Consider the following 27,550-nt stretch of genomic DNA (forward strand, 5'->3'; position numbering starts at 1 on the left):
CCGTGTAATACTCTTCCATATCAGTAGGTGGCAGATGCTTTGTAGATGTCGGAAACAGCGGGAGGCAGTGTGCAGGTAAAAAGGTGTCTAATGCTTAAACCAAAAATAAACAAAAGTTGAGTGCCCCTAAGAAAAGGCATTGAAGCTTAGGGAAGCCTATGCAGAACGACACTAAAACTGAACTGGCTACAAAGTAAACAAAAACAGAATGCTGGACGACAGCAAAGACTTACTGTGGAGCAAAGACGGCGTCCACAATGTAGATCAGAACATGACATGACAATCAACAATGTCCCCACAAAGAAGGATTAAAACAACTGAAATATTTTTGATTGCTAAAACAAAGTAAAGACAAAGGAAGACATGAAACTGCTACAGGAAAATACCAAAAAAAGAGAAAAAGCCACCAAAATAAGAGCGCAAGACAAGAACTAAAACGCTACACACAGGAAAACAGCAAAGAACTCAAAATAAGTCATGGTGTGATGTGACAGGTGGTGACAGTACACCTACTTTGAGACAAGAGCTATAGTGATGCATGCTTGGTTATGGTTTAAAGTCATATCCAACAATCGCGACAATGACTTTTTACTGTCAATTGAGTTTTGTTTTTTGATAATTTCTGCTGGTGGTGTGCCTCTGGATTTTTTCAACTCAAAAAATGTGTCTTGGCTCAAAAAAGGTTGAAAAACACTGATATACACTACCGTTCAAAAGTTTGGGGTCACCCAAACAATTTTGTGTTTGAGCCTTCATTTCTAAGAACAAGAATAGAATGTCGAGTTTCAGATGAAAGTTCTCTTTTTCTGGCCATTTTGAGCGTTTAATTGACCCCACAAATGTGATGCTCCAGAAACTCAATCTGCTCAAAGGAAGGTCAGTTTTATAGCTTCTGTAACGAGCTAAACTGTTTTCAGATGTGTGAACATGATTGCACAAGGGTTTTCTAATTATCAATTAGCCTTCTGAGCCAATGAGCAAACACATTGTACCATTAGAACACTGGAGTGATAGTTGCTGGAAATGGGCCTCTATACACCTATGTAGATATTGCACCAAAAACCAGACATTTGCAGCTAGAATAGTCATTTACCACATTAGCAATGTATAGAGTGTATTTCTTTAAAGTTAAGACTAGTTTAAAGTTATCTTCATTGAAAAGTACAGTGCTTTTCCTTCAAAAATAAGTACATTTCAATGTGACCCCAAACTTTTGAACGGTAGTGTATATGATCTTTGAGTAGTGTTTTTGTAGTAGGTCCCAAAAACAACAGAACGCTCTTGTCCAATATATAGAATCCATACCATTTGTCTTTATTACTTTATTCATGACTATGTATTTGGTGGAGTTAAAATTGTATCACAACCTTGCAATGACATTGTATGCAAAATAAGATGAATTGTGACAGCCTTTCCATTTCTGAAAATGCGGCCTGCAGAACAATTTGGTTGACTGGCCCTAGTTTTGTGGTTTTAATATGGATTTTGCTACAAGACATGACAACTTGTGTTTCTGTTGCTTATAAATATTCAATTAAATTAAATATTCTAATGTTTTTGTTTTTAATATAGAGGGATGTACATTGTTGATATAATGGAAGTCAACATATTTGGACGGTGTGTGTGATGTGTGTGTCCACACAAAGTCTGTTCATCTGTCTGAAGCCGTGTGCCAAATTACCACGGGGCTGTCTGCGAGAGACAAAGAGTTATAACTTCTGTCCTCGGCGGAGCGTTGCTTTGCATATTATGCAAATTGTCAGCATATGACATGGCGCCGAAGGAGGCTGGATGGGACAAAGAAATCATAACAAACTTTGTTTCATCCTGTTTCTTGTCGGTCCTTTTTAAAACTTCACTTCACACCTGTCTATATGTACTCAATATAAGTACAAAACCCAAAACCAGTGAAGTTAGCATGTTGTGTAAATGGTAAATAAAAACAGAATACAATGATTTGCAAATCCTTTTCAACTTATATTCAATTGAATATTTAATGTTCCAAATGAGAAACGTAATTTTTTTTTTTGCAAATAATCATTCACTTACAATTTAAAGGCCTACTGAAAGCCACTACTACCGACCACGCAGTCTGATAGTTTATATATCAATGATGAAATCTTAACATTGCAACACATGCCAATACGGCCGGGTTAACTTATAAAGTGACATTTTAAAATTCCCGGGAAATATCCGGCTGAAACATCGCGGTATGATGACGTATGCGCGTGACGAAGTCCGAGTAACGGAAGTTATGGTACCCCGTAGAATCCTATACAAAAAGCTCTGTTTTCATTTCATAATTCCACAGTATTCTGGACATCTTTTGCAATTTTTTTAATGAACAATGAAGGCTGCAAAGAAGACAGTTGTAGGTGGGATCAGTGTATTAGCAGCGGACTACAGCAACACAACCAGGAGGACTTTGTTGGAGCGCTAGCTGCGCTAGCCGCGCTAGCCGCCGACTTCACCTTGACTTCCTACGTCTCCGGGCCGCCAAACGCATCGGGTGAAGTCCTTCGTCCTTCTGCCGATCGCTGGAACGCAGGTGAGCACGGGTGTTGATGAGCAAATGAGGGCTGGCTGGCGTAGGTGGAGAGCTAATGTTTTTAGCATAGCTCTGTGCAATCCGGTTGCTAAGTTAGCTTCAATGGCGTCCTTAGCACAGCATTGTTAACCTTTGCCAGCCTGGAAAGCATTAACCGTGTATTTACATGTCCACGGTTTAATAGTATTGTTGATTTTCTATCTATACTTCGAGTCAGGGGTTTATTTCTTTTGTTTCTATATGCAGTTAAAGCAAGATGCTATCACGTTAGCTCGTAGCTAAAGCATTTCGCCGATGTAAAAGGCACTGAATGTCCATTTCGCGTTCTCAACTCTCATTTTCAAGAGGATATAGTATCCGAGGTGGTTTAAAATACAAATCTGTGATCTACAATAGAAAAAGGAGAGTGTGGAATCCAATGAGCCAGCTTGTACCTAAGTTACGGTCAGAGCGAAAAAAGATACGTCCATCGCTGCCTCTCAAGTCCTTCACTGTAACGTTCCTCATCTACGAATCTTTCATCCTCGCTCAAATTAATGGGGTAATCGTCACTTTCTCGGTCCGAATCTCTCTCGCTCCATTGTAAACAACGGGGAATTGTGAGGAATACTAGCTCCTGTGACGTCACGCTACTTCCGGTACAGGCAAGGCTTTTTTTTTATCAGCGAGCAAAAGTTGCAAACTTTATCGTCGATTTTCTCTACTAAATCCTTTCAGCAAAAATATGGCAATATCGCGAAATGATCAAGTATGACACATAGAATGGATCTGCTATTCCCGTTTAAATAAAAAAAAATCATTTCAGTAGGCCTTTAATGGCAGCAACACATTGTAAAAAAGTTGTCACAGGGGCATTTTTACCACCGTGTTACATGGCCTTTCCTTTTAACAACACTCAGTAAACGTTTGGGAACTGAGGAGACACATTTTTGAAGCTTTTCAGGTGGAATTCTTTCCCATTCTTGCTTGATGTACAGCTTGATGTACAGCAGTATAGATCGGTTGGTAGAGAGGCCGTACCAGCAACTTGAAGGTTCCAGGTTCGATTCCCGCTTCCGCCATCCTAGTCACTGTCGTTGTGTCCTTGGGCAAGACACTTTACCCACCTGCTCCCAGTGCCACCCACACTGGTTTAAATGTAACTTAGATATTGGGTTTCACTGTGTAAAGCGCTTTGGGTCACTAGAGAAAAGCGCTATATAAATATAATTCACTTAAAAAAAAGTTGTTCAACAGTCCGGGGTCTCCGTTGTGGTATTTTAGGCTTCATAATGCACCACACATTTTCAATGGGAGACAGGTCTGGACTACAGGCAGGCCAGTCTAGTACCCGCACTCTTTTACTATGAAGCCACGCTGTTGTAACACGTGACTTGGTATTGTCTTGCTGAAATAAGCAGGGGCGTCCATGGTAACGTTGCTTGGATGGCAACATATGTTGCTCCAAAACCTGTATGTACCTTTCAGCATTAATGGTGCCTTCACAGATGTGTAAGTTACTCATGCCTTAGGCACTAATACACCCCCATACCATCCCACATGCTGGCTTTTCAACTTTGCGCCTAGAACAATCCGGATGGTTCTTTTCCTCTTTGTTCCGGAGGACACGACGTCCACAGTTTCCAAAAACAATTTGAAATGTGGACTCGAATGTTGTCTGTCTATCTGTGTTGGCCCTGCGAGGAGGTGGCGACATGTCCAGGGTGTACCCCGCCTTCCGCCTGAATGCAGCTGAGCTAGGCTCCAGCACCCCCGCGACCCCGAACGGGACAAGCGGTAGAACATGGATGGATGGATGGACTCGTCAGACCACAGATCACTTTTCTATTTTGTATCAGTCCATCAGCCTATGGTATTATCACGTTTTTTTTCGGGGCCACAACCACTAGGGGGGCCTCATGAGCATGGCCTAGGATTTTTTATTTATTTGAATGTTTATTTCACTTAACAGGCCTCGAGTTTTAACTTTTTAAGGTCAAGGCATCAAAAAGCGACATCAGCGTGTAAAGGATATCACCACATGGGCTCAGGAACACTTCAGAAAACCACTGTCAGTTACTACAGTTGGTCACTACATCTGTAAGTGCAAGTTAAAACTCTCCTATGCAAAGCCAAAGCCATTTATCAACAACACCCAGAAACGCCGCCAGCTTCGCTGGGCCCAAGCTCTTCTAAGATGGACTGATGCAAAGTGGAAAAGGGTTCTGTGGTCTGACGAGTCCACATTTCAAATTTTTTTGGAAACTGTGGACGTTGTGTCCTGCGGAACAAAGAGGAAAAAAACCATCCGGATTGTTCTAGGCGCAAAGTTCAAAACCCTGCATCGGTGATGGTGTGGGAGTGTATTAGTGCCCTAGACATGGGTAAATTACAAATCTGTGAAGGCACCATTAATGCTGAAAGGTACATACAGGTTTTGGAACAACGTATGTTGCCATCCAAGCAACATTATCATGGACGCCCCTGCTTATTTCAGCAAGACAATGCCATCCACGTGTTACAACAGCGTGGCTTGATAGTAAACTAGACTGGCCTGCCTGTAGTCCAGACCTGTCTCCCATTGAAAATGTGTGCCGCAATATGAAGCCTAAAATACCACAACGGAGACCCCCGGACTGTTGAACAACTTAAGCTGTACATCAAGCAAGAATGGGAAAGAATTCCACCTGAAAAGCTTCAAAAATGTGTCTCCTCAGTTCCCAACGTTTACTGATGGTGTTAAAAGGAAAGGCCATGTAACACAGTGGTAAAAATGCCCCTGTGACAACTTTTTTGCAATGTGTTGCTGCCATTAAATTCTAAGTTAATGATTATTTGCCAAAAAAAAAATAAGTTTCTCATTTTACAGTAAAAAACTGACACCTAAGATTTTTACTGTAAAAAAAACTATAGTACCGCTTTTCCATTTACAGTAAAATTCTGTAAAAGTTACCATAGATGATTCTGTAAAAGTGTGACAACTGAGCTGCCAGTGTTTTGTTGTGTCTGTAAAAACTATATAAATGCATAGGTAATTGTATTATAATATCAGGAGCTGAATTCTTATACATTTGTATTCATAAATGATTCACTTTAAAATGTGGCCCTCTGAGAGCAGCTACAACTGCGATACGGCCCTCAACGAAATATCTGCACTTTCCCAGCCTCTCTTTTGTGTCTTCATCTGCTTCATTTCTCACAATTGGATCAATTTGACACTTTTAACACACACAACCACACAAAGTGAGAAAAACAAAGTGTCTTTATTGTACTGAACATGCAATCGTACAGGGGAGAAACAGCCTATTACACCTACTGTACTCAGCTATCCCTGCAAAACTCTTTACAATAAGAAGATTAAGAAGAAATGGTTAGAATCATTCAGTTATTTACCCCGAAAAATGTAAATTATTCCGTAGAAAATAAAACAAGACAGCCCAGTGTGTCGTTAAAATGGCAGAAATACTTTATTTCAAAACTAGCGGGATTATGCATGCATTTATGCAAAACACTAGCAAGGGGACTAATATTTGCATGAATACAAAATGCAGCGCTAATTCGGAGTTTGTCATACTGTGTCATCTATGCACTTGCTAGTTGTATAAATAACTTATAGTGTCATTTCTTTGGGATGGTCGCATGCTGGTTCTGCAGACTCATTTCTAGAAACATCTGTAAGATATACAATTAATCATTTCCCGGCTAACGCCATCATGGCCAAACATGCAGTAATCATAACGGGCTCTAGATTGGTTCACCGTAACAAGCTAGACTAATGTTTTTGTATTGTATGTACACGACGCCGCGTTTGTGCATTTGTGTGTAAACATGTGGAGTCAGTCCGCGGTCAGGGGCTGAAGGTCTGTGTTGACTCATAGTCCGACATACACTTGGGTTTGATGCCTTTAGCGTTGTAGTAATCCACCACCTGGTTTGGGACTTCCGCCAGAACACTCTTTGCCAGGGCAGCTGGGGACGCCTGCCAATGCGGAGACAAGACACAGAGAGGGAAAGTGAATATGTTAAGGACTTACGCATCGCTGGTCATGCGTGACTCGAGTAGGCTGGAATCCACCGTTCGGTTTGATGCTGTCATAGGCCGAGCACAATGAGACTGACGTGATCAGACAAGCTTATACAGGGAAGACAAAAACGTCCAACATTGTGTCCTCTGAGTCCACTTGACGGCACGGCACACTTTAAGACAAGGGCGTTCATATAGAAAAAAATGTATACATTTTGTACAAACCCCAAAAGCAGTGAAGTTGTCACGTTGTGTAAATGGTAAATAAAAACAGAATACAATGATTTGCAAACCCTTTTCAACTTATATTCAATTGAATAGACTGCAAAGACAAGATACTTAACGTTCGAACTGGAAAAGGTTGTTATTTTTTGCAAATATTAGCTCATTTGGAATTTGATGCCTGCAACATGTTTCAAAAAAGCTGGCAAAAGTGGCCAAAAAATACTGAGAATGTTGAGGAATGCTCATCAAACACTTATTTGGAACATCCCACAGGTGAACGGGCTAATTGGGAACAGGTGGGTGCCATGATTGGGTATAAAAGCAGCTTCCATGAAATGCTCAGTCATTCACAAACAAGGATGGGGCGAGGGTCACCACTTTGTCAACAAATGCGTGAGCAAATTGTCCAACAGTTTAAGAACAACATTTCTCAACCAGCTATTGCAAGGAATTTAGGGATTTCACCATCTGCGGTCCGTAATATCATCAAAAGGTTCAAAGGATCTGTAGAAATCACTGCACGTAAGCGACGATATTACGGACCTTCGATCTTTCAGGCGGTACCACATCAAAAAGCGACGTCAGTGTGTAAAGGATATCACCACATGGACTCAGGAACACTTCAGAAAACCTCTGTCAGTAACTACAGTTGGTCGCTACATCTGTAAGTGCAAGTAAAACTCTACTATGCAAAGCCAAAGCCATTTATCAACAACACCCAGAAACGCAGCCGGCTTCGCTGGGCCCAAGCTCATCTAAGATGGACTGGTGCAAAGTGGAAAAGTGTTCTGTGGTCTGACGAATCCACATTTCAAATTGTTTTGGGAAAATGTGGACGTTGTGTCCTCCGGAACAAAGAGGAAAAGAACCATCCGGATTGTTCTAGGCGCAAAGTTGAAAAGCCAGCATGTGTGATGGTATGGGGGTGTATTTGACAACTTTTTTGCAATGTGTTCCTGCCATTAAATTCTAAGTTAATGATTATTTGCAAAAAAAAATGAAGTTTCTCAGTTCGAACATGAAATATCTTGTCTTTGCAGTCTATTCAATTGAATATAAGTTGAAAAGGATTTGCAAATCGTTGTATTCTGTTTTTATTGACCATTTACACAATGTGCCAACTTCACTGGTTTTGTATTATATGTAGCCTATTATTTGTGCACTATTGACTAGTGATACACCAAAAATTTGGCACCGAAAAAATACTTTGCTCACAAAATCGGATGGTGTGATGACGTATCTGACTTTGAAGAAGACGGGTTTTGGTCAGAGTTTGTATGGAAAAAAATGTAAAGACTCAAGTTAAATGTTATCCCAAAAATCAGGGGAGAAAGACAGAGTCTTAAAAAACGAGAGAAAAGAAGGTCAGCCACTGGTATTATTTTTTTCGTTCCTCTTTTACTGATGTTTCCCTCAAGAGGCTTGAGGAAATGGGGACCTTGACCGGGACCCGGTAAGGATAGGCCTCAACCTCCTCAGCCTCAGCTTCAGGCTCAAAACACTTCAATTGAAGTCCATGATTGGGGGCTAATAGGTTGTATTCCATCACGTGACTTCTGAAACGGAGTGGTGGGCCACCACGCCAATATGGCTACTGGGCAGCAAACCGAGCGTTAACTATCTGAGTACACAGAGAGTCGAGCTGATACGAGCAAAACATCAAACTATGCAACGGAATCTATCCCTATACGTTATCAAAATACATTTCTCTGGTTCTTTTGTAGATTTGATAAAGTGGACGATAAACTACAATGTGATGAGATCTGTAAAAATCCACCCACAGCCATCACGGACGATTCTGTGGCTAAAAGTCTCTTTAAACTGAAGCCAAACAAAGCCACTGGCCCAGACGGCCTGAAAACCCGTCTACCTAAAGACTGTGCTCCTCAGCTAAAAGGAGTCTTTTCAAAGCTGTTTGATTCCCTTCTTGTCACAGGTGTGCCCAAATCTTGGAAATGTTCCATTATAAGGCCCTTACCAAAAAAGCCAAGGGCAAGCAAGCCTGAAGGTTTTAGGCTTATTGCCATAACCGCCAATTTGTGTAAAGCCATGGAGAGAGTTTTAGTTGATATTTCAACCAACAGAGTCCATGAAATTACTCATTCTTCTTAAGTGGTTGGCAGGGGTAAACGTTGAAAATGGATTAATGCTCTGGATCGGCGGCTTTCTTTCTTGTGGCCCTCAAAGAGTTTGCGTGAACGACATTCTGTCAGGAGAGCTCATCATCTGCAGGGGCTGCCCCCAGGCTAGTCGCCTGTCCCCTTTGCTCTTCTCTCTTTTCACGATAACCATTTTAAACTGATCAAATACGCGGACGACATGGCTTTAGTTGGCCTGTTAAAGGAATCAGATCCTTCGGGTGAGGCGTCCTATCTTGCCCACACTAGGGCCTTCAAAGAATGGGTTCTGGAGAGCCAGCTAGTAATTAACGTGTCCGAAACAAAGGAACCTGTTGTTCGCAAAAATACAGAAATGACAGCAGAATCAGTTGTAGTTGATGGCTAGCTCAGTGTTTTTCAACCTCTGTGCCATGAGATACAGTCTGGTGTGCCGTGGGAGATCATGCAGTTTCACCTATTTGGGTTTGCAAACCAGTAATTATAATCTGCAAATAATGTGCCATTGTCTACCATGAATTGATTAACGTGGACCCCGACTTAAACAAGTTGAAAAACTTATTCGGGTGTTACCATTTAGTGGTCAGTTGTACGGAATATGTACTGTACTGTGCAATCTACTAATAAAAGTTTCAATCAATCAAAAAAAATGTTGAGTGTCGGTGCTGTCTAGAGCTCGGCAGAGTAACCATGTTATACCATACCATATCAGTAGATGTAAGCCGGTAGCTAATTGCTTTGTAGATGTCGGGAACACATCGTGTGAGACGATGATGGTTTGTCTTGATGCGACAGCGGGAGGCAGCGTGCAGGTAAAAAGGTATCTAATGCTTGAACCAAAAATAAACAAAAGGTGCCCCTAAGAAAAGGCATTGAAGCTTAGGGAAGGCTATGCAGAACGAAACTAAAACTGAACTGGCTACAAAGTAAACAAAAACAGAATGCTGGACGACAGCAAAGACTTACTGTGGAGCAGAGACGGCGTCCACAAAGTACATGACATGACAATCAACAATGTCCACACAAAAAAAAGATAGCAGCAACTTAAATATTTTTGATTGCTAAAACAAAGCAGGTGCGGGGAATAGCGCTCAAAGGAAGACATGAAACTGCTACAGGAAAATACCAACAAAACAGGAAAAGCCACCAAAATAGGAGCGCAAGACAAGAACTAAAACACTATGCACGGGAAAACACTAAAAAAGTCCAAATAAGTCACAGCGTGATGTGACAAGTCGTGACAGTACACCTACTTTGAGACAAGAGCTATAGTGATGCATGCTTGGTTATGCTTTAAAGTCATATCCAACAATTGCGACAACGACTTTTTATTGTCAACTGAGTTTCATTTTTTAATGATATCTGCTGGTGGTGTGCCTCCGGATTATTTCAATGAAAAAAATGCGCCTCGGCTCACAAAAGGTTGAAAAACACTGCTCTAGCTTGTTGAATATGTTGAAGCATTCAAATATCTTGGTCCAGTCCTTCATAGTCGTCTTTGCTTTCCTGAAAACACTGACTTTATATTCAATAAATGTCCCCAGCGACTTAGTCTTCTAAGATTAAGTGGTCTTGGTGTGAGAACGAGTTTATTGTGCACACATTGAGAGTGTTTTAACATTTCCTCTCCGTGCTTGGTTTGGTCACTTAGATTAAAACTTAGACTTAGACTTCCTTTTATTGTCATTCAAATTTCAACTTTACAGTACAGATAAGAACGACATTTTGTTGCATGAGCTCGTTGTAGTGCAGGACAAAAGAGCAATAAAGTGCAGATATAAATGAATAGATTACTGTACAGATAAATGTATTGCACTTTTGCATATGCATCTACATTTATGGATGTATGTTGACCTGTAAGTGTAAATACAAATTACACAGAATAGTTACAATGGCTCGTAAATTTGTGGGACAATTCCAAAAGCCTCTGGGACACATGTACAGGATTGGCAGACGACTCACAGCCTCTGTGCTGTCAGTTTGAGCGCATGAAGTCAGGGAGGCGCTCTAGAGCTCCACTTGACATAAGTCCTTTTAAAAAAGTATTTTATCCCAAATGCCGTTGCCATTCTTAATGTGACCAAGTGAACTAATCCACAATTGACCTGAACTGCTATACTTTTATGTTTTACCGATACTCTTTTTGATCCTAATTTACAGATACCGTATTTTTCGGGACTATAAGGCGCACTTAAAATCCTTTCATTTTCTCAGAAATCGACAGTGCGCCTTATAACCCAGTGCGCCTAATGTACGGCATGATTCTGGTTGTGCTTATCGGCCTCGAGGCAATTTTTTTTGGTACATGTTATACTGAGAAGTGTGACCAGTAGATGTCAGTCACACATAAGAGATACGTGTGAACTGCAAGATGACGCAAGTAAACAACACCAAAACTTTAAATGTTCCATTGAAAATATAGAATGTTACACACGGCGCTCAAAAATCTGTCAAAATGTTTTTAGTACGACATCGGTAAGCTGCACCGCTTGATGGATTGTCGGCGAATTAAACATGGGAATGGAATGGGTTATACCAGGGGTCACCAACGCGGTGCCCGCGGGCACCAGGTAGCCCGTAAGGACCAGATGAGTAGCCCGCTGGCCTGTTCTAAAAATAGCTCAAATAGCAGCACTTACCAGTAAGCTGCCTCTATTTTTTAAATTGTATTTATTTACTAGCAAGCTGGTCTCGCTTTGATCAACATTTTTTAATTCTAAGAGAGACAAAACTCAAATAGAATTTGAAAATCCAATAAAATATTTTAAAGACTTGGTCTTCACTATCTGACAAAGAAACAGATAACAGATTTGGTGTCCAGTTCAAAGTGCGACATGATTTATTTAAAAATTTGAGAGTTGACTTTTGTATTTTACATTATTATTTGTACAAACATGGTGCAAAGTAATTCATGATTTGTTAAAAAATGTTAGTGGCTAGCTAGTTACAATGGTATATTGTGATTTCACAAGACTGTCTTAGAAGTGATCATTTGAAAATGTTCAATTTGAAAAATGTGCACTTAGAGAAAATATAAAAATAAAGTGTTGCATATTGATATTTATCTGTTACTATATATATTTATTGTGAGAAATCATTAAGATGATCAGTGTTTCCACAAAGATAAATATAATTAATTATTAATAATAACATAGAGTTAAAGGTAAATTGAGCAAATTGGCTATTTCTGGCAATTTATTTAAGTGTGTATCAAAATGGTAGCCCTTCGCATTAATCAATACCCAAGAAGTAGCTCTTGGTTTCAAAAAGGTTGGTGACCCCTGGGTTATACTATGTGGAGGGGGCCGTGGCCGGCGGGCCTGCCGCGGAACGGGGTGTGCCAGGACCGGCCTCGAAGACAGCGACACGTGAGTAGATGGCCCAGATGGGCCTTGTTATCTAATCACCTGTCGCCTTTATTAGCAGCAGCCGGAATGAGACACGCTGTTGGAGTTGGAGGTGCTGATGAGCGGATACTCAGAAAAAGACATTTTGCTAGAAAGCAAAGTCCTTGCACTATTTATGAAAATAAAACAGTGTTGTACCCTGAAATCCAGGCTCTCGTGGCAGTGTGTGGTGGTCCGAGGAACCCACTAGAGGGCAACCTCTACATACTTGTATAGCGCTTTTCTACCAAAATATAACTAAAGATGTCAACATTGTGTATGTGCTGAAAGTGCTGCCTTTGGTAAAAACTTAACTCTTTTAGGTTTTGCTCACATTTGCTTTCTTTTATTTAGACTCGCCGAGTTGGTGGTTGACGAAACACTCTTTAAGAACTCCGAAACAAGATAAAATACAAATAATAGCAAGATCATTCTTCAATGCTAAACGCTAAAAGTACATCAATCAAACCCTTAACGAAATGATTACTGCAAACTTCTGCATTCTTCGACTGTGCTCCCTTGGTCTGGAGTACCTGCCACCTTTCTCGTCGTCTTTCGTAAAATCTTGCACTGTTTGGCCCTTCTTGATTACCACTCGAGGAACTCTAAAGAAACTTTTAGCATTTTCGCGATTTGAACCTTTCCAACAGCCTTAAACAGCGCAAGGATAGGGCATTTTTCTTTAAGAAAGGCAAAATGCCACCCAGACCGCTATGACAACAGACGTTCGCTTGCCCACCACTTCGAGCCTCGCATAGTTAATGAGCCAGATGTTGACCTTAATTAGTCTTTTTTGTCAGGGGAATCCAAATGCAAAATCTCAAGACTCAGAACTTGAATCAGAGCCATCTAGCAAAAAAGCCATGTTTGTCCAAAGTAGTTTAAAATCATATTGTTCTTTTTTGCTCATGTTAACCGTATCAGTTTTGAAGTAATCATGGACCAGGGTGACAAAAAATGCAATAAGTGATCAAAATAATAGTTTTACATGCCTTCTTTATGAGAAATGTGTGTCAGTAGTGTAAGGCTATGTCTACACTAAGCCGGATAACGAATAATTATTTAGCCTAAGCCCCGTTTCAGCCACACTAAACCAGCAGTTAAGGTTCCCCTCCTCTGACAATTTTTTACATGGCTAAGTGCGCCGTGTATTTCTTGAATCTCCGGCTCCTAGCTTTGTATGGACTCATTGATCGTTTACAAACTGAGTTCGGCGAGGAAGTGACGCCAGAAAGACCGCGCCCCACACAGAAAGTGACGTCAGAAAGAACGCGCCACAGCCAGCTTCATAATAAAGCGGTTTCGTAACTCGGAGCTAACCACTGGAAATATGAAGGCGAGTCATCCAGACATGCCCGTGTTTCTCATTCTTCTACATGTACAGACGCTTGTGGAAATCACACATGAATACCTTAAGAGAAAGCGATTGCAGCTATTTGGGATACAACACTTCTCAGACGGCAAGACAACTTTCCAATGTCCAGGTCAGCTGGACCGAAAAACTTTGTCCATTTGTCGAAGGAGAGTCAACGAGAATGCGGGCTCCCGTGGATGTGATAAAAAAGGTAGCGTGTGCTTTGTATTACCTGGTCGTCGAGGGAAGACTAACTAAGGAAAACGGCGAATGCTTTTGGACTGGCAAAGCAGACTGTATCAGTTATTGTCCGCCATGTATGTCGCAGACTCAACGTCTAGGTCTAGAGTATATAAAGTCACCAAAAAGGAATGGACAATGAAGGTCAAGGCAAAGAGTGAGGAGTGTCCTGACCAGATATCTAGATCCCTAGATTGATTGTTGTCAAATGTCTGGAGCCTATCTCAGCTGCATTCAGGCGGAAGGCGGGGTACACCCTGGACAAGCCGCCACCTCATCGCATGGCCGTACTAAAACATTTCGATAGATTTTTGAGTGCCGTGTGTAATGTTCCACATTTTCAATGGAACATATAACATTTTGGTGTTTACTTGAGTCATATTGCAGTCTACACGTATCTCTTACGTGTGACTGCCATCACATTGCAGTCTACACGTGTCTCTTATGTGTGACTGCCATCATATTGCAGTCCACACGTGTGTCTCGTGTGTGACTGCCACCTACTGGTCACACTTATCATTTCCCCATGTACCAAATAAATTAGCATCGAGGTCAGTAAGCTCAACCAAAATGATTCCGTACATTAGGCGCACTGTCGAGTTTTGAGAAGATGAACGGATTTTAAGTGCGCCTTATAGTCCAAAAAATACGGTATCCATGCTAAAATTGAGATTAGTAGGCAAGGCAAGGCAAGGCAACTTTATTTGTATAGCGCTTTTCATACACAAGGCAGACTCAAAGTGCTTCACAGACAACAAAGTGAAATGAAAGAAAATAAAAGCAAAATTAAAATGCAGACAATAAAAATAAAAACAGTGCAGACGTTAAAAGTTAAAAGATTAAAAGATTTAGCTGAAAGCTAAGGTGAACATAAAAGTTTTCAGTCTAGTTTTAAAAGTAGTGAGAGTTGGGGAGAGTCTGACATCTTCAGGAAGTTTATTCCAGCTATGTGTTGCATAGTGACTGAATGATGATCTCCCTTGATTTGAGTTTACTCTTGGAACCGCTAACAGATTGGTCTCAGAAGATCTTAGTGATCTAGAGGGCGTATATAGTGGGAGCATATCAGTGATATACTTGGGCCCTAGACCATGTAGTGATTTATATGTGAGCAGGAGGATTTTGAAATCTATTCTCTGATGTACAGGGAGCCAATGTAAGGATTTAAGAATTGGTGTAATGTGCTCACATTTTTTGGTCTTTGTTAGAACTCTAGCAGCAGCGTTCTGAACAAGCTGTAGCTGCCTGACAGTTTTTTTGGGAAGACCTGCAAGGAGACCATTACAATAGTCTAGCCTACTGGTAATAAAGGCATGTACAAGTTTTTCTAAGTCTTGAGCTGACATGAGCCCTCTAAGTCTTTTTACATTTTTGAGGTGATAGTAGGCCGATTTTGTTACTGATTTGATGTGACTGTCGAAATGTAAATCAGAATCTAAAATAACCCCAAGATTTCTGGCTTTATTTGAGGTTTTCAGGGACAGTGATTGAAGGTGTTGGATGACTTTAAACCTTTCTTTTTTAGCACCAAAAACAATTATCTCAGTTTTATCTTCATTTAGTTGTAGGAAATTTTGGCACATCCAGTGTTTGACTTGCTCAATGCACTGGCACAGAAGATCTATGGGGCGATAGTCATTTGGTGATAGCGCTACATAGATTTGGGTGTCATCGGCATAGCAATGATGGTCAATGTTATTATTTTGCATGATTTGTCCTAGTGGGAGCATATAGATGTTAAATAAAGTCGGCCCCAAGATTGAACCTTGGGGGACTCCACACGTTACGTTGGTTGGTTCTGATACAAAGTCACCAATGGAAACAAAATAGTTCCTATCTTGTAGATATGACTTGAACCAGCTTAAAACTGTGCCTGAGATCCCCACCCAGTTTTCCAACCTGTCCAAAAGTATTGAGTGGTCGACAGTGTCAAATGCAGCACTGAGGTCCAAAAGCATTAATACTGAAGTTTTGCCAGAGTCTGTGTTTAGACGGATGTCATTTATAACTTTAAGAAGGGCCGTCTCTGTGCTATGAAGAGGTCGAAATCCTGACTGGAAGTTGTTGTGGCAGCCAGTAGAAGCCAAGAAGTGATTTAGTTGTTGGAGGACAACTTTCTCAATTATTTTACTTATGAATGGTAGATTTGAAATTGGTCTGTAGTTGTTGATAACAGAGGCATCTAGGCTCTGCTTTTTTAGAAGAGGTTTAATGACTGCAGTTTTGAAAGCCTTCGGGAAATTGCCCGATTTAATAGAATTATTAACTATTTGCAAGATGTCTGTTGATAGGCAGTCAAAAACATTCTTAAAGAAGTTGGTAGGTAAAACATCAAGGCAGCAGGTGGATGACTTTAGAGCTGTCACCGTTTCCACTAGAGTTTTAGAGTCTATGGCATTAAAGCTTGCCATCATTGCTGTGTTACTTTTGCCTAAATGGGGTGGTGATCCAACTTTTTTACTTGAGATATTGATGGTGCGTCTGATGCCTTCAATTTTATCAGTATAAAAGAATGCAAAGTCATTGCATTTCTGCGTGGAATGGAGTTCGGCTGGTATTTGTGTTGGGGGTTTAGTCAGTCTGTCAACGATTGTGAATAGGGTTTTGGCCTTATTTGTGTTGCTGTTTATGATATTGGAGAAGAATGTTTCTCTAGCACTTTTTAAGACTAAATTGTAGGCCTGGAGGCTCTCTTTATAGATGTCATGGTGAATATGAAGTTTTGTATTCCGCCAGATTCGTTCAGCCTTCCTGCACTCTCTTCTCTGGGCTGTTACAGCAGCAGATTTTCTCCAGGGTGCCTTTTGCTTGCCAGAAATCGTTTTAACTGTAACAGGTGCAATGATATCTATGATATTCACAATTTTGGAATTAAAGTTGCTTACAAGATCATCAGCATGACATGGGTTTAGAGGTGGTAGTGAGGAGATGGCGTTTTTAAAGAGGACATTAGCATGTTCATTTATGTACCGCTTGTACATGTACATATTGTATATACACCCCCGCCCCCTCTCTCTCTTTCTCTCTTCCCCCCCACATTTTTTGTATGTATTGTTTTTCAAATCACATGACTGTGTATATGTACATAATTTATCAATTTTTTTAACGTAATTTTTTTATATACACTACCGTTCAAAAGTTTGGGGTCACATTGAAATGTCCTTATTTTTGAAGGAAAAGCACTGTACTTTTCAATGAAGATAACTTTAAACTAGTCTTAACTTTAAAGAAATACACTCTATACCAGGGGTCGGCAACCCAAAATGTTGAAAGAGCCACATTGGACCAAAAATACAAAAACAAATCTGTCTGGAGCCGCAACAAATTAGAAGCCATAATACAAACAGATAGTGTGTCATGAGATATACATTGAATTAAGATGACTTAAAGGAAACTAAATGAGCTCAAATATAGCTACAAATGAGGCATAATGATGCAATATGTACATATAGCTAGCCTAAATAGCATGTTAGCATCGATTAGCTTGTAGTCATGCAGTGACCAAATATGTCTGATTAGCACTCCACACAAGTCAATAACATCAACAAAACTCACCTTTGTGCATTCACGCACAACGTTAAAAGTTCGGCGGACAAAATGAGACAGAAAAAGAAGTGGCATAAAACACGTCCTAGAAAGTCGGAGAAAGTTATACATTGTAAACAAACTAAGGTGAGTTCAAGGACCGCCAAAATTAGTAGGACAAAACGGCGCTCGCCAAATGCTCGAATCAGTGAAGCATGTTTAATATAAACAGTGTGCTTTATAACAATTAGGGAGGTTTGTGTCATGTTTATCCTCCTACAGTAACCATATTAAAACAAAAAAAATATATTTTTTCCCCTCATCTTTTTCCATTTTTCATACATTTTTAAAAAGCTTCAGAGAGCCACTAGGGCGGCGCTAAAGAGCTGCATGCGGCTTTAGAGCCGGGGGTTGCCGACCCCTGCTCTATACATTGCTAATGTGGTAAATGACTATTCTAGCTGCAAATGTCTGGTTTTTGGTGCAATATCTACATAGGTGTATAGAGGCCCATTTCCAGCAACTATCACTCCAGTGTTCTAATGGTACAATGTGTTTGCTCATTGGCTCAGAAGGCTAATTGATGATTAGAAAACCCTTGTGCAATCATGTTCACACATCTAAAAACAGTTTAGCTCTTTACAGAAGCTATAAAACTGACCTTCCTTTGAGCAGATTGAGTTTCTGGAGCATCACATTTGTGGGGTCAATTAAACGCTCAAAATGGCCAGAAAAACAGAACTTTCATCTGAAACTCGACAGTCTATTCTTGTTCTTAGAAATGAAGGCTATTCCACAAAATTGTTTGGGTGACCCCAAACTTTTGAACGGTAGTGTACATGTTACAGATTATATATATTTTATTATTGAATGTATCAAATGTGATGAATATTTAATGGGCCACAATTGAAACAAGCCTTTTGGCTTTTTGTGCCATCCATTTGCCTTTTTAAAGCATTACATGGATTCAATTCTTTAACATGTCAATAAACTTCTCAATCAATCAATCAATCAGTCAATCACTAAAAATAAAATCGTTAAATTTATAGAAATACATCTTAAAGTCTTGCCAAGTGGTAAATAATTTACAGTGTGCGGTTTAATACTCCATATTTGCATATCATCTTGCACACTAAAAACCTCAAAGTCACTCTTTTGTTCTCCATCTTGAGACCAAAACCTGTGCCCCCTCTCACTCCTCTGATTTCCAGGCTGGCTGGTGTGCCCTCCTACCTGATACATCCAAACTCTGCCTGTCACACACTCTCTCGGTCGTCTTAATCCCCTTTGAAAAGGGACGACAGAGCAGAAAATCACCTCTCCACCTCTGTCACACACTCCCTTGCTCCCTTTTGTCATTAGCTCTGCTCTCCTGTTGACCCACTCCGTCCACGCTCCAACCAACCATGCCCTTCCTCCATGTTCCTCCTGTTTACTTCATCTTTCCGCGTGTCTTTCTATCAATATGTTCATATCTTCCTGCTCACGCCCACATTTATTGAAGCCTCCACCTAGCCCAGCCATCCACAAACACACACACACACTTTCTGTTTGGTTAGAGCGTAATTGCTTGATTTTTCAACCTGCCACAGAGCAAACTTAGCGTAACAAATGCAGCCAAACGGGCCCTGTCAAAGCCTGACTAAATCAATGCCACTGCACACACCAACACGCACAGACGGATCACGGATGTGCTTATTACGCCCACACACACCGCATTTGGCCGTCATAGTTCAGCTTGCTCAGAGAGAAAAGAAAGTTACAATCAGACAGTCGGAATCCCACTTTAATCTGCCAGAGAAGGTACCGAGGGCCATTCTCATTCTCCCTGTGGCTCGTTTTTTTATTGGCCATCAGCATATTTTAAGACTGATATTAACTCATTATTAGTGATATATATGCAAACCCCAAAACCAGTGAAGTTGTCACGTTGTGTAAATGGTAAATAAAAACAATGATTTGCAAATCCTTTTCAACTTATATTCAATTAAATAGACTGCAAAGACAAGATACTTAACGTTCAAACTGGAAAACTTAGTTATTTTTTGCCAATTTTAGCTCAATTGGAATTTGATGCCTGCAACATGTTACAAAAAAAGCTGGCACAAGTGGCAAAAAAGACTGAGAAAGTTGAGGAATGCTCATCAAACCCTTATTTGGAACATCCCACAGGTGAACGGGCTAATTGGGAACAGGTGGGTGCCATGATTGGGTATAAAAGCAGCTTCCATGAAATGCTCAGTCGTTCACAAACAAGGATGGGGTGAGGGTCACCACTTTGTCAACAAAAGCGTGAGCAAATTGTCCAACAGTTTAAGAACAACGTTTCTCAACGAGGTATTGCGAGGAATTTAGGGATTTCACCGTCTGAGGTCTGTAATATCATCAAAAGGTTCAGATAATCTGGAGAAATCACGGCAGGTAACATTGAATGCCCGTGACCTTGGATCCCTCAGGCGGTATTGCATCAAAAACCGACATCAGCGTGTAAAGGATATCACCACATGGGGTCAGGAACAATTCAGAAAACCACTGTCAGTAACTACAGTTAATCGCAACATCTCTAAGTGCAAGTTAAAACTGTACTATGCTAAGCAAAAGCCATTTATCAACAACACCCAGAAACACCGCCAGCTTCGCTGGGCCCGAGCTCATCTAAGATGGACTAATGCAAAGTGTAAAAGTGTTCTGTTGAACAACTTAAGCTGTACATCAAGCAAGAATGGGAAAGAATTCCGCCTGAGAAGCTTCAAAAATGTGTCTCCTCAGTTCCCAAACCTTTACTGAGTGTTGTTAAAAGGAAAGGCCATGTAACACAGTGGTAAAAATGCCCCTGTGACAACTTTTTTGCACTGTGTTGTTGCCATTTAATTCTATGCAAAAAAAATAAAGTTTCTTAGTTTGAACATTAAATATCTTGTATTTGCAGTCTATTTAATTGAATATAAGTTGAAACGTATTTGCAAATCATTGTATTGTGTTTTTATTTACCATTTACACAACGTGCCAACTTCACTGGTTTTGGGGTTTGTATTATTGGATACAGTATGCTTTGGCACCTGTAACACAAAGCAACTATGTTTTTTTCAGATAGCTTAGGGCAGTGTTTTTCAAATAGTGTGTTTGGGAGCCCCTGTTCGGTCGCGGTACGGTGTCAGGGGGATATTTTGATTATTTTTGTCTACACTCTAGTATTCATGTTAGAACACCACACCACACGGCAGCTAGGTGGCGCCTTTACTCAAGCTAATGAACAGCGTCCCTGTCCTACCAAGTAGTGATGTGCGATACCACTGATTTTCTGTCCGTTCAAAAATTCAGGCTGGTATCGGCGATACCGATCCGATACATTTTGCCAATATATCTATCGTGTTTTTAAAAGTTGTGTATTTTAAAATAATAACGTATTTATCTAAAAACCAAAAAAAAAATCGGAAAGTAATAAGAAAAAGCTGAAATTTTTAAACTAATAATTTATTATATTATACTTAATCACTTGCAACACGAAGTTTTGTATTTAAATATATATAATATCTGTTTAAGCATCTTTTAAAAAATAAAAACATCAAAATAGCCCCCCTTACTTGACATTTCTGTATGCGACCCCTTGGTGGAAAAAGCTCTCAAAATTTAAATAAAATATACTTAAAATATAAGTTAGTTGGTTAATTAAAAGATAAAATAATACTAATGTATAAATTAATTTGAAAAAATCACAACAACCAGAATAAACACTGTTAAATGTGTAACTAAACATTATAAATTTTGCTCAGGCAGAATTTCTCACGCTCTAGGTTTTGCAGTTAAACAATCGTATCGTTATTATTTTTATTCTATTCTTACATGGGGGAAAAAAATAGTAAAAATGTGACAAAAAAAGAGCAAAAAAAATTGGGACGTAATGAGAAAAAGCTGAAAATTTCTAACTAACAATTAATAATAATATATTTAGTCACCTATAATACATAGCAGACAATTTTTTAAATATTGTTTTTATTATTTTTTTAAAATAATAAAAAATCGATATGGCCGACAGCTCCACGCATACTTTGACTTTGCAGTATGCGATCATTAGAGGAAAATGTTTGGACACCCTCAAACCAAATGATCAAAAGTATCGATATTTTGATTTGAGGGTCGATATTATCAATCAATCAATTAATCAATCAATAAATCAATCAAAGTTTACATATATACAGCCCTTAATCACAAATGTCTCAAAGGGCTGCACAAGCCACAATGACATCCTTAGCTCAGATCCACATCAGGGCAAGGAAAAACTCAACCCAATGGGATTGAGTTTTAGAGTATTTTAGAGTATTAGAGCATAAAGATCTTGTTTCGGCTGTGTCGATGTTTCAGTATCAATCCGCACATTATTACTACCCAGTAGAGGTAGCAAGTACACAGGAATGCATGTGTACCTATACCCAGTAAAACTAATAAGATATGAATGTTAGAGCATAAAGATCTGGCTGTATCGATATTTCTGTATTGAGCCGCTTATCACTACCAACCAGTGAAGGTAGTAAGTACACAGGAACACATGTGCACTTACTACTTCTACCCATGCAATAGAAGTAGTTAGTACACATCTATTTTGCGTGCCACTTACATGCTTGAAATCCTTGAAGGGGACGAACTGGACGATGTCGCGGAGTACCGGCTCGCCCTTGGGGGAACGCAGGATGCCATCATCCCCGTCCAGAATCTGCATGTCGGTGAAGTCTGCGTTGCCCACGCCGACAATGATGACGGACATGGGTAGGTGGGAGGCGTGCACGATGGCCTCCCGCGTGTCGGCCATGTCGGTGATGACGCCGTCTGTCAGGATGAGCAGGATGAAATATTCCTATGGAGGCACAGGGAGGAATATGTTGCTTGAGGATATGACATTTTAACCATAACAAACTGTCAAAAACGGAGGCCCTTAACGTCACTTTAAAGCATTTGAACCATGTGATTACTCCCAGCCAATCACAGAGTAAAGCTAGTGATGCAATTAAGTGAATAATAAGGATTTAAAAAAATAATACAAATAATATGTAAAAATATTATTTATAATAAATTACACAATTTAAAATAGTAATAATAATAATTAGTAAAAAATATTTTTTAGAATAAATTACTCAATTTAAAATAATCCCTGCTTTTGGCTGGCATCCAGTCGAGGGTGTACCCCGCCTCTCGCCCCAAATCAGCTGGGATTAATGAGGATAAACACCATAGAAAATGGATGGTTGGATGGATAATAACATTGGTATGTTGGCCAAGAGGAGAAGAATGCAAATTTACCATTCATCCATCTTCTTCCGCGTTTCTGAGGTCGGGTCGCGGGGGCAGCAGCCTAAGAAGCCCAGACTTCCCTCTCCCCAGCCACTTCGTCCAGCTCCTCCCGGGGTATCCAGAGGCGTTCCCAGGCCAGCCGGGAGACATAGTCTTCCCAACGTGTCCTGGGTCTTCCCCGTGGCCTCCTACCTGTCGGACGTGCCCGAAACACCTCCCTAGGGAGGCGTTCGGGTGGCATCCTGACCAGATGCCTGAACCACTTCATCTGGCTCCTCTCCATGTCGAGGAGCAGTAGCTTTACTCTGAGCTCCCCCCGGATGACAGAGCTTCTCCCCCTATCTCTAAGGGAGAGACCCAAACTCATTTAGGCCGCTTGTACCCGTGATCTTGTCCTTTCGGTCATAACCCAAAGCTCATGACCATAGGTGAGGATGGGAACGTAGATCGACCCGTAAATTGAGAGCTTTGCCTTCCGGCTCAGCTCCTTCTTCACCACAACTGATCGATACAGCGTCCGCATTACTGAAGACGCCGCACCGATCCGCCTGTCGATCTCACCATCCACTCTTCCCTCACTCGTGAACAAGACTCCGAGGTACTTGAAGTCCTCCACTTGGGGCAGGGTCTCCTCCCCAACCCGAAGATGGCACCCCACCCTTTTTTGCAAATTTACCCTCTATACAATTTATGATTTATGTAATATCTTAATAAAAAAAATAAATAAACCAAGGGATCCAAAATTATCGTAAAAGCTCCTAAAATGAGCAAAATTGGGCCCCTTCAATCAAAAATAGAATATCTAATAAATATGTAATAAAATAAATAAAAACATTACATTGTCTCATAACAAGAAGATAGAGAAAAACAAGAAGCTCATCGACCACGGACTGCAAAGGCGGACTCGCGGAAATTTTCAGGACTTATGCAGATCCCAAATACAGATCAACAGGTACCAGAAGGGAAGAAAAGTTGCTTTTGCATAATATAGCGAAACAAAACGCCAGATAATATGTCTTACCTTATGCACACACCATAATAACACTCCTATGTTGAAGCACAGTACAATCCATCAAGCGGTGTGGCTTCATAGCTTACCAAAGTCCTACTAAAACATTTTGAGAGATTTTTGAGCGCCGTGTGTAATGTTCTATATTTTCAATGGAACATATAAAATGTTGGTGTTGTTTACTTCAGTCATATTGCAGTCTACACTAGAGATGTCCGATAATATCGGTCTGCCGATATTATCGGCCGATAAATGCGTTAAAATGTAATATTGGAAATTATCGGTATCGTTTTTTTTATTATCAGTATCGTTTTTTGTTTTTTATTTTTTATTTTTGTATTTTTTATTAAATCCACATAAAAAACACAAGATACACTTACAATTAGTGCACCAACCCAAAAAACCTCCCTCCCCCATTTACACTCATTCACACTCATTCACACAAAAGGGTTGTTTCTTTCTGTTATTAATATTCTGGTTCCTACATTATATATCAATATATATCAATACAGTCTGCAAGGGATACAGTCCGTAAGCACACATGATTGTGCGTGCTGCTGGTCCACTAATAATACTAACCTTTAACAGTTAATTTTACAAATTTTCATTAATTACTAGTTTCTATGTAACTGTTTTTATATTGTTTTACTTTCTTTTTTATTCAAGAAAATGTTTTTAATTTATTTATCTTATTTTATTTGATTCATTTTTTTAAAAAGTACCTTATCTTCACTGTACCTGGTTGTCCAAATTCCACGACTGTATATATCGGTTGATATCGGTATCGGTTGATATCGGTATCGGTAATTAAAGAGTTGGACAATATCGGCATATCGGATATCGGCAAAAAGCCATTATCGGACATCCCTAGTCTACACGTATCTCTTATATGTGACTGCCATCCACTGGTCACACTTACCATTTCATAATGTACCAAATAAAATAGCTTCAAGGTCGGTAAGCACAACCAAAATGATTCCGTACATTAGGCGCACCGGGTTCTAAGGCGCACTGTCGAGTTTTGAGAAAATGAAAAATACGGTATTCATTTTTTATTATTGTCATTGGCTTTCTTCGTTGGTTGACCTTGGCATTGAGACCTTTTTACATACCATATTTATTTCCCTATGAAAGCAATTCGTCAGGCTCATTTGAAAAAAAAAAACACTTTCTATATCTACCAGAGATTCACAAAGACAGAGAGTCGTCTCGTTTTTTAAAATTCTAAATCAATCCTTTCTCTCGATTCCCTATTGCGCGTCTACTCTAATCTCCCACTTATTGACGCTCGTTTTCCGCCGCTTCTGCATCACTGCAAATCCACAAAAAACGAACAGAATGTCTTATTTGTGTTTGTTTGTGCTCTCTCACCATAGCCTCTTTGGTGTGCATCTCCTCGGAGGCGGACGACGCCACTTTCTGGATGATGGGGGCGATGTTGGTTGGCCCGTATAGCTGAATCTTGGGAAGGCAATTCTGGTAGGCCTCGACTACGCCTTGGATCCCTGCAAATACATCACACTCTTATCAACATGCCAAGAAAGGTCTTGCACTTGGGGACGGATTTGTTAAACCAATCCTGTTCCATTGTGTGATTACGCCACACTAGAAGGTTACTGGGCTTCTTCTTTTTTTTTCATGCTCTAATACACACAAACCTAAAACGACACGTCTATAAGTTCACAGTAAGATAGCAGCGACGTGCTGGGCAGAGTACAGAAGCCCATTTCACACATACAGATTAGTGTTATTTTTCTCTCTGTCTTGTAGCCTGAAATATTTGTGCAGCATCGTGGCGAATCTGCCAAGTAGGGAGAAATACAGTGGTACCTCAACTTAAGAGTGTTTGGAGATAAGAGCAGTTTATTGGCAAATGTTTATGCTTCACGCAACAATTTGACAAGTTTACCGGCCTTAGATGACAGTGCTTAAATGATGAAGGGGATTACATTTATCGAATCAACAAAATAAATAATCGAAAACATGACTGAGCGTGTCGCCCACTTGACAAAGCAATTGGAGCTAAAATAGCAGCGGACATTAATCCATGAAAATATGGAGAAGCTGCTGATGCTGTGTTCGACGGAGAAGCAGCTGCAAGGAGATACCGTAGACCAGACCTGGGCGAAATACAACCCACATGCGGCCCGTTAAAGGCCTACTGAAATGATTTTTTTTTATTTAAACGAGGATAGCAGATCTATTCTATGTGTCATACTTGATCATTTCGCGATATTGCCATATTTTGGCTGAAAGGATTTAGTATAGAACAACGACGATAAAGATCGCAACTTTTGGTATCTGATAAAAAAAGGCTTGCCCCTACCGGAAGTAGCGTGACGTAGTCAGTTGAACATTTCCGCAAAGTTCCCTATTGTTTACAATGATGGCCGCCAGAAGTGAGAGCGATTCGGACCGAGAAAGCGACGATTTCCCCATTAATTTGAGCGAGGAAGAAAGATTTGTGGATGAGGAAAGTGCAAGTGAAGGACTAGTGGGGAGTGGAAGCGATTCAGATAGGGAAGATGCTGTGAGAGCCGGGGGTGACCTGATATTCAGTTCGGAATGACTACAACAGTAAATAAACAAGACATATATATACTCTATTAGCCACAACACAACCAGGCTTATATTTAATATGCCACAAATTAATCCCGCATAAAAACACCTAGGTGTTTGTTATGCTAGCTCCTAGCTCCTAGCTACTAGCTTGAGCTAGTTATAGCTCGAGCGGGTTATATGGACGGTGTCCCATCCATATAACCCGCCAATACAATTCAAACACCTGCACAACACGCACACACACTCAGCCCAAAGGACCGTTCACCTAACCCAACGTTCATAAAGCTTATATATTTAACCAAAGTTACGTACGTGACACGCACGTACGGGCAAGCGATCAAATGTTTGGAAGCGCGCGGGTGAGACCTGATATTCAGCTGGGAATGACTACAACAGTAAATAAACACAAGACATATATATACTCTATTAGCCACAACACAACCAGGCTTATATTTAATATGCCACAAATTAATCCCGCATAAAAACACCTAGGTGTTTGTTATACTAGCTCCTAGCTACTAGCTCGAGCTAGTTATAGCTCGAGCAAATACAATTCAAACACCTGCACAACACACATACTCACTCAGCCCAAAGGACCGTTCACCTAACCCAAGGTTCATAAAGCTTATATATTTAACCAAAGTTACATACGTGACACGCACGTACGGGCAAGCGATCAAATGTTTGGAAGCGCAGCTGCGTACTCACGGTATCGCGTCTGCGTCTGTGTATCCAAATCAAAGTCCTCCTGGTAAGAGTCTCTGTTGTCCGAGTTCTTCGATCTTGACTGCATCTTTCGGGAATGTAAACAATGAAACACCGGCTGTGTTGTGTTGCTGACTTCCCTCGCAAAATACTCCGCTTCGCAGCGACAACTTTCTTCTTTGCTTGCTCAGCTTCTTTCTCCATAATACAATGAACAAATTGCAACAGATTCACCAACACAGATGTCCAGAATACTGTGGAATAATGAGATGAAAACAGAGCTATTTCGTATTGGCTTCAATGGGGAGCCATACCTCTGTTTCACTGGCTACGTCACGCGCATACGTCATCCTCCAAAGGCGTTTTCAACCGGAAGTTTAGCGGGAAATTTATAATTGCACTTTATAAGTTAACCCGGCCGTATTGGCATGTGTTGCAATGTTAAGATTTCATCATTGATGTATAAACTATCAGACTGCGTGGTCGGTAGTAGTGGGTTTCAGTAGGCCTTTAAGATCTTCAATCCGGCGGGCCGGACATTCTACATATTTTTTTAGACCTTTAACATCAAAACTGTCGCCACCATTATG

At 40.4% G+C, this 27,550-nt stretch overlaps 1 protein-coding gene across 2 annotated transcripts in view; it reads right to left on the reverse strand.

Annotated features, from left to right (window-relative positions):
* Window positions 1-5,987: 5,987 nt before the first annotated feature.
* The window catches only part of LOC133635966 (copine-4), a 95,069-nt gene continuing 73,506 nt past the window's right edge, over window positions 5,988-27,550 (reverse strand). For both annotated transcript variants that reach the window (XM_062029492.1, XM_062029491.1), the window contains exons 14-16: window positions 25,065-25,198; window positions 22,014-22,250; window positions 5,988-6,506 (exon numbers count right to left, since the gene is read on the reverse strand). In XM_062029492.1, coding sequence (XP_061885476.1) covers window positions 6,375-6,506; window positions 22,014-22,250; window positions 25,065-25,198 — 503 coding nt within the window. In that variant the 3' untranslated portion in view covers window positions 5,988-6,374. The remainder of the gene's footprint in view (window positions 6,507-22,013; window positions 22,251-25,064; window positions 25,199-27,550) is intronic.

This window comes from Entelurus aequoreus, linkage group LG20 (assembly GCF_033978785.1).
Source record: "Entelurus aequoreus isolate RoL-2023_Sb linkage group LG20, RoL_Eaeq_v1.1, whole genome shotgun sequence".
Taxonomy (NCBI): Eukaryota; Metazoa; Chordata; class Actinopteri; order Syngnathiformes; family Syngnathidae; genus Entelurus; species Entelurus aequoreus.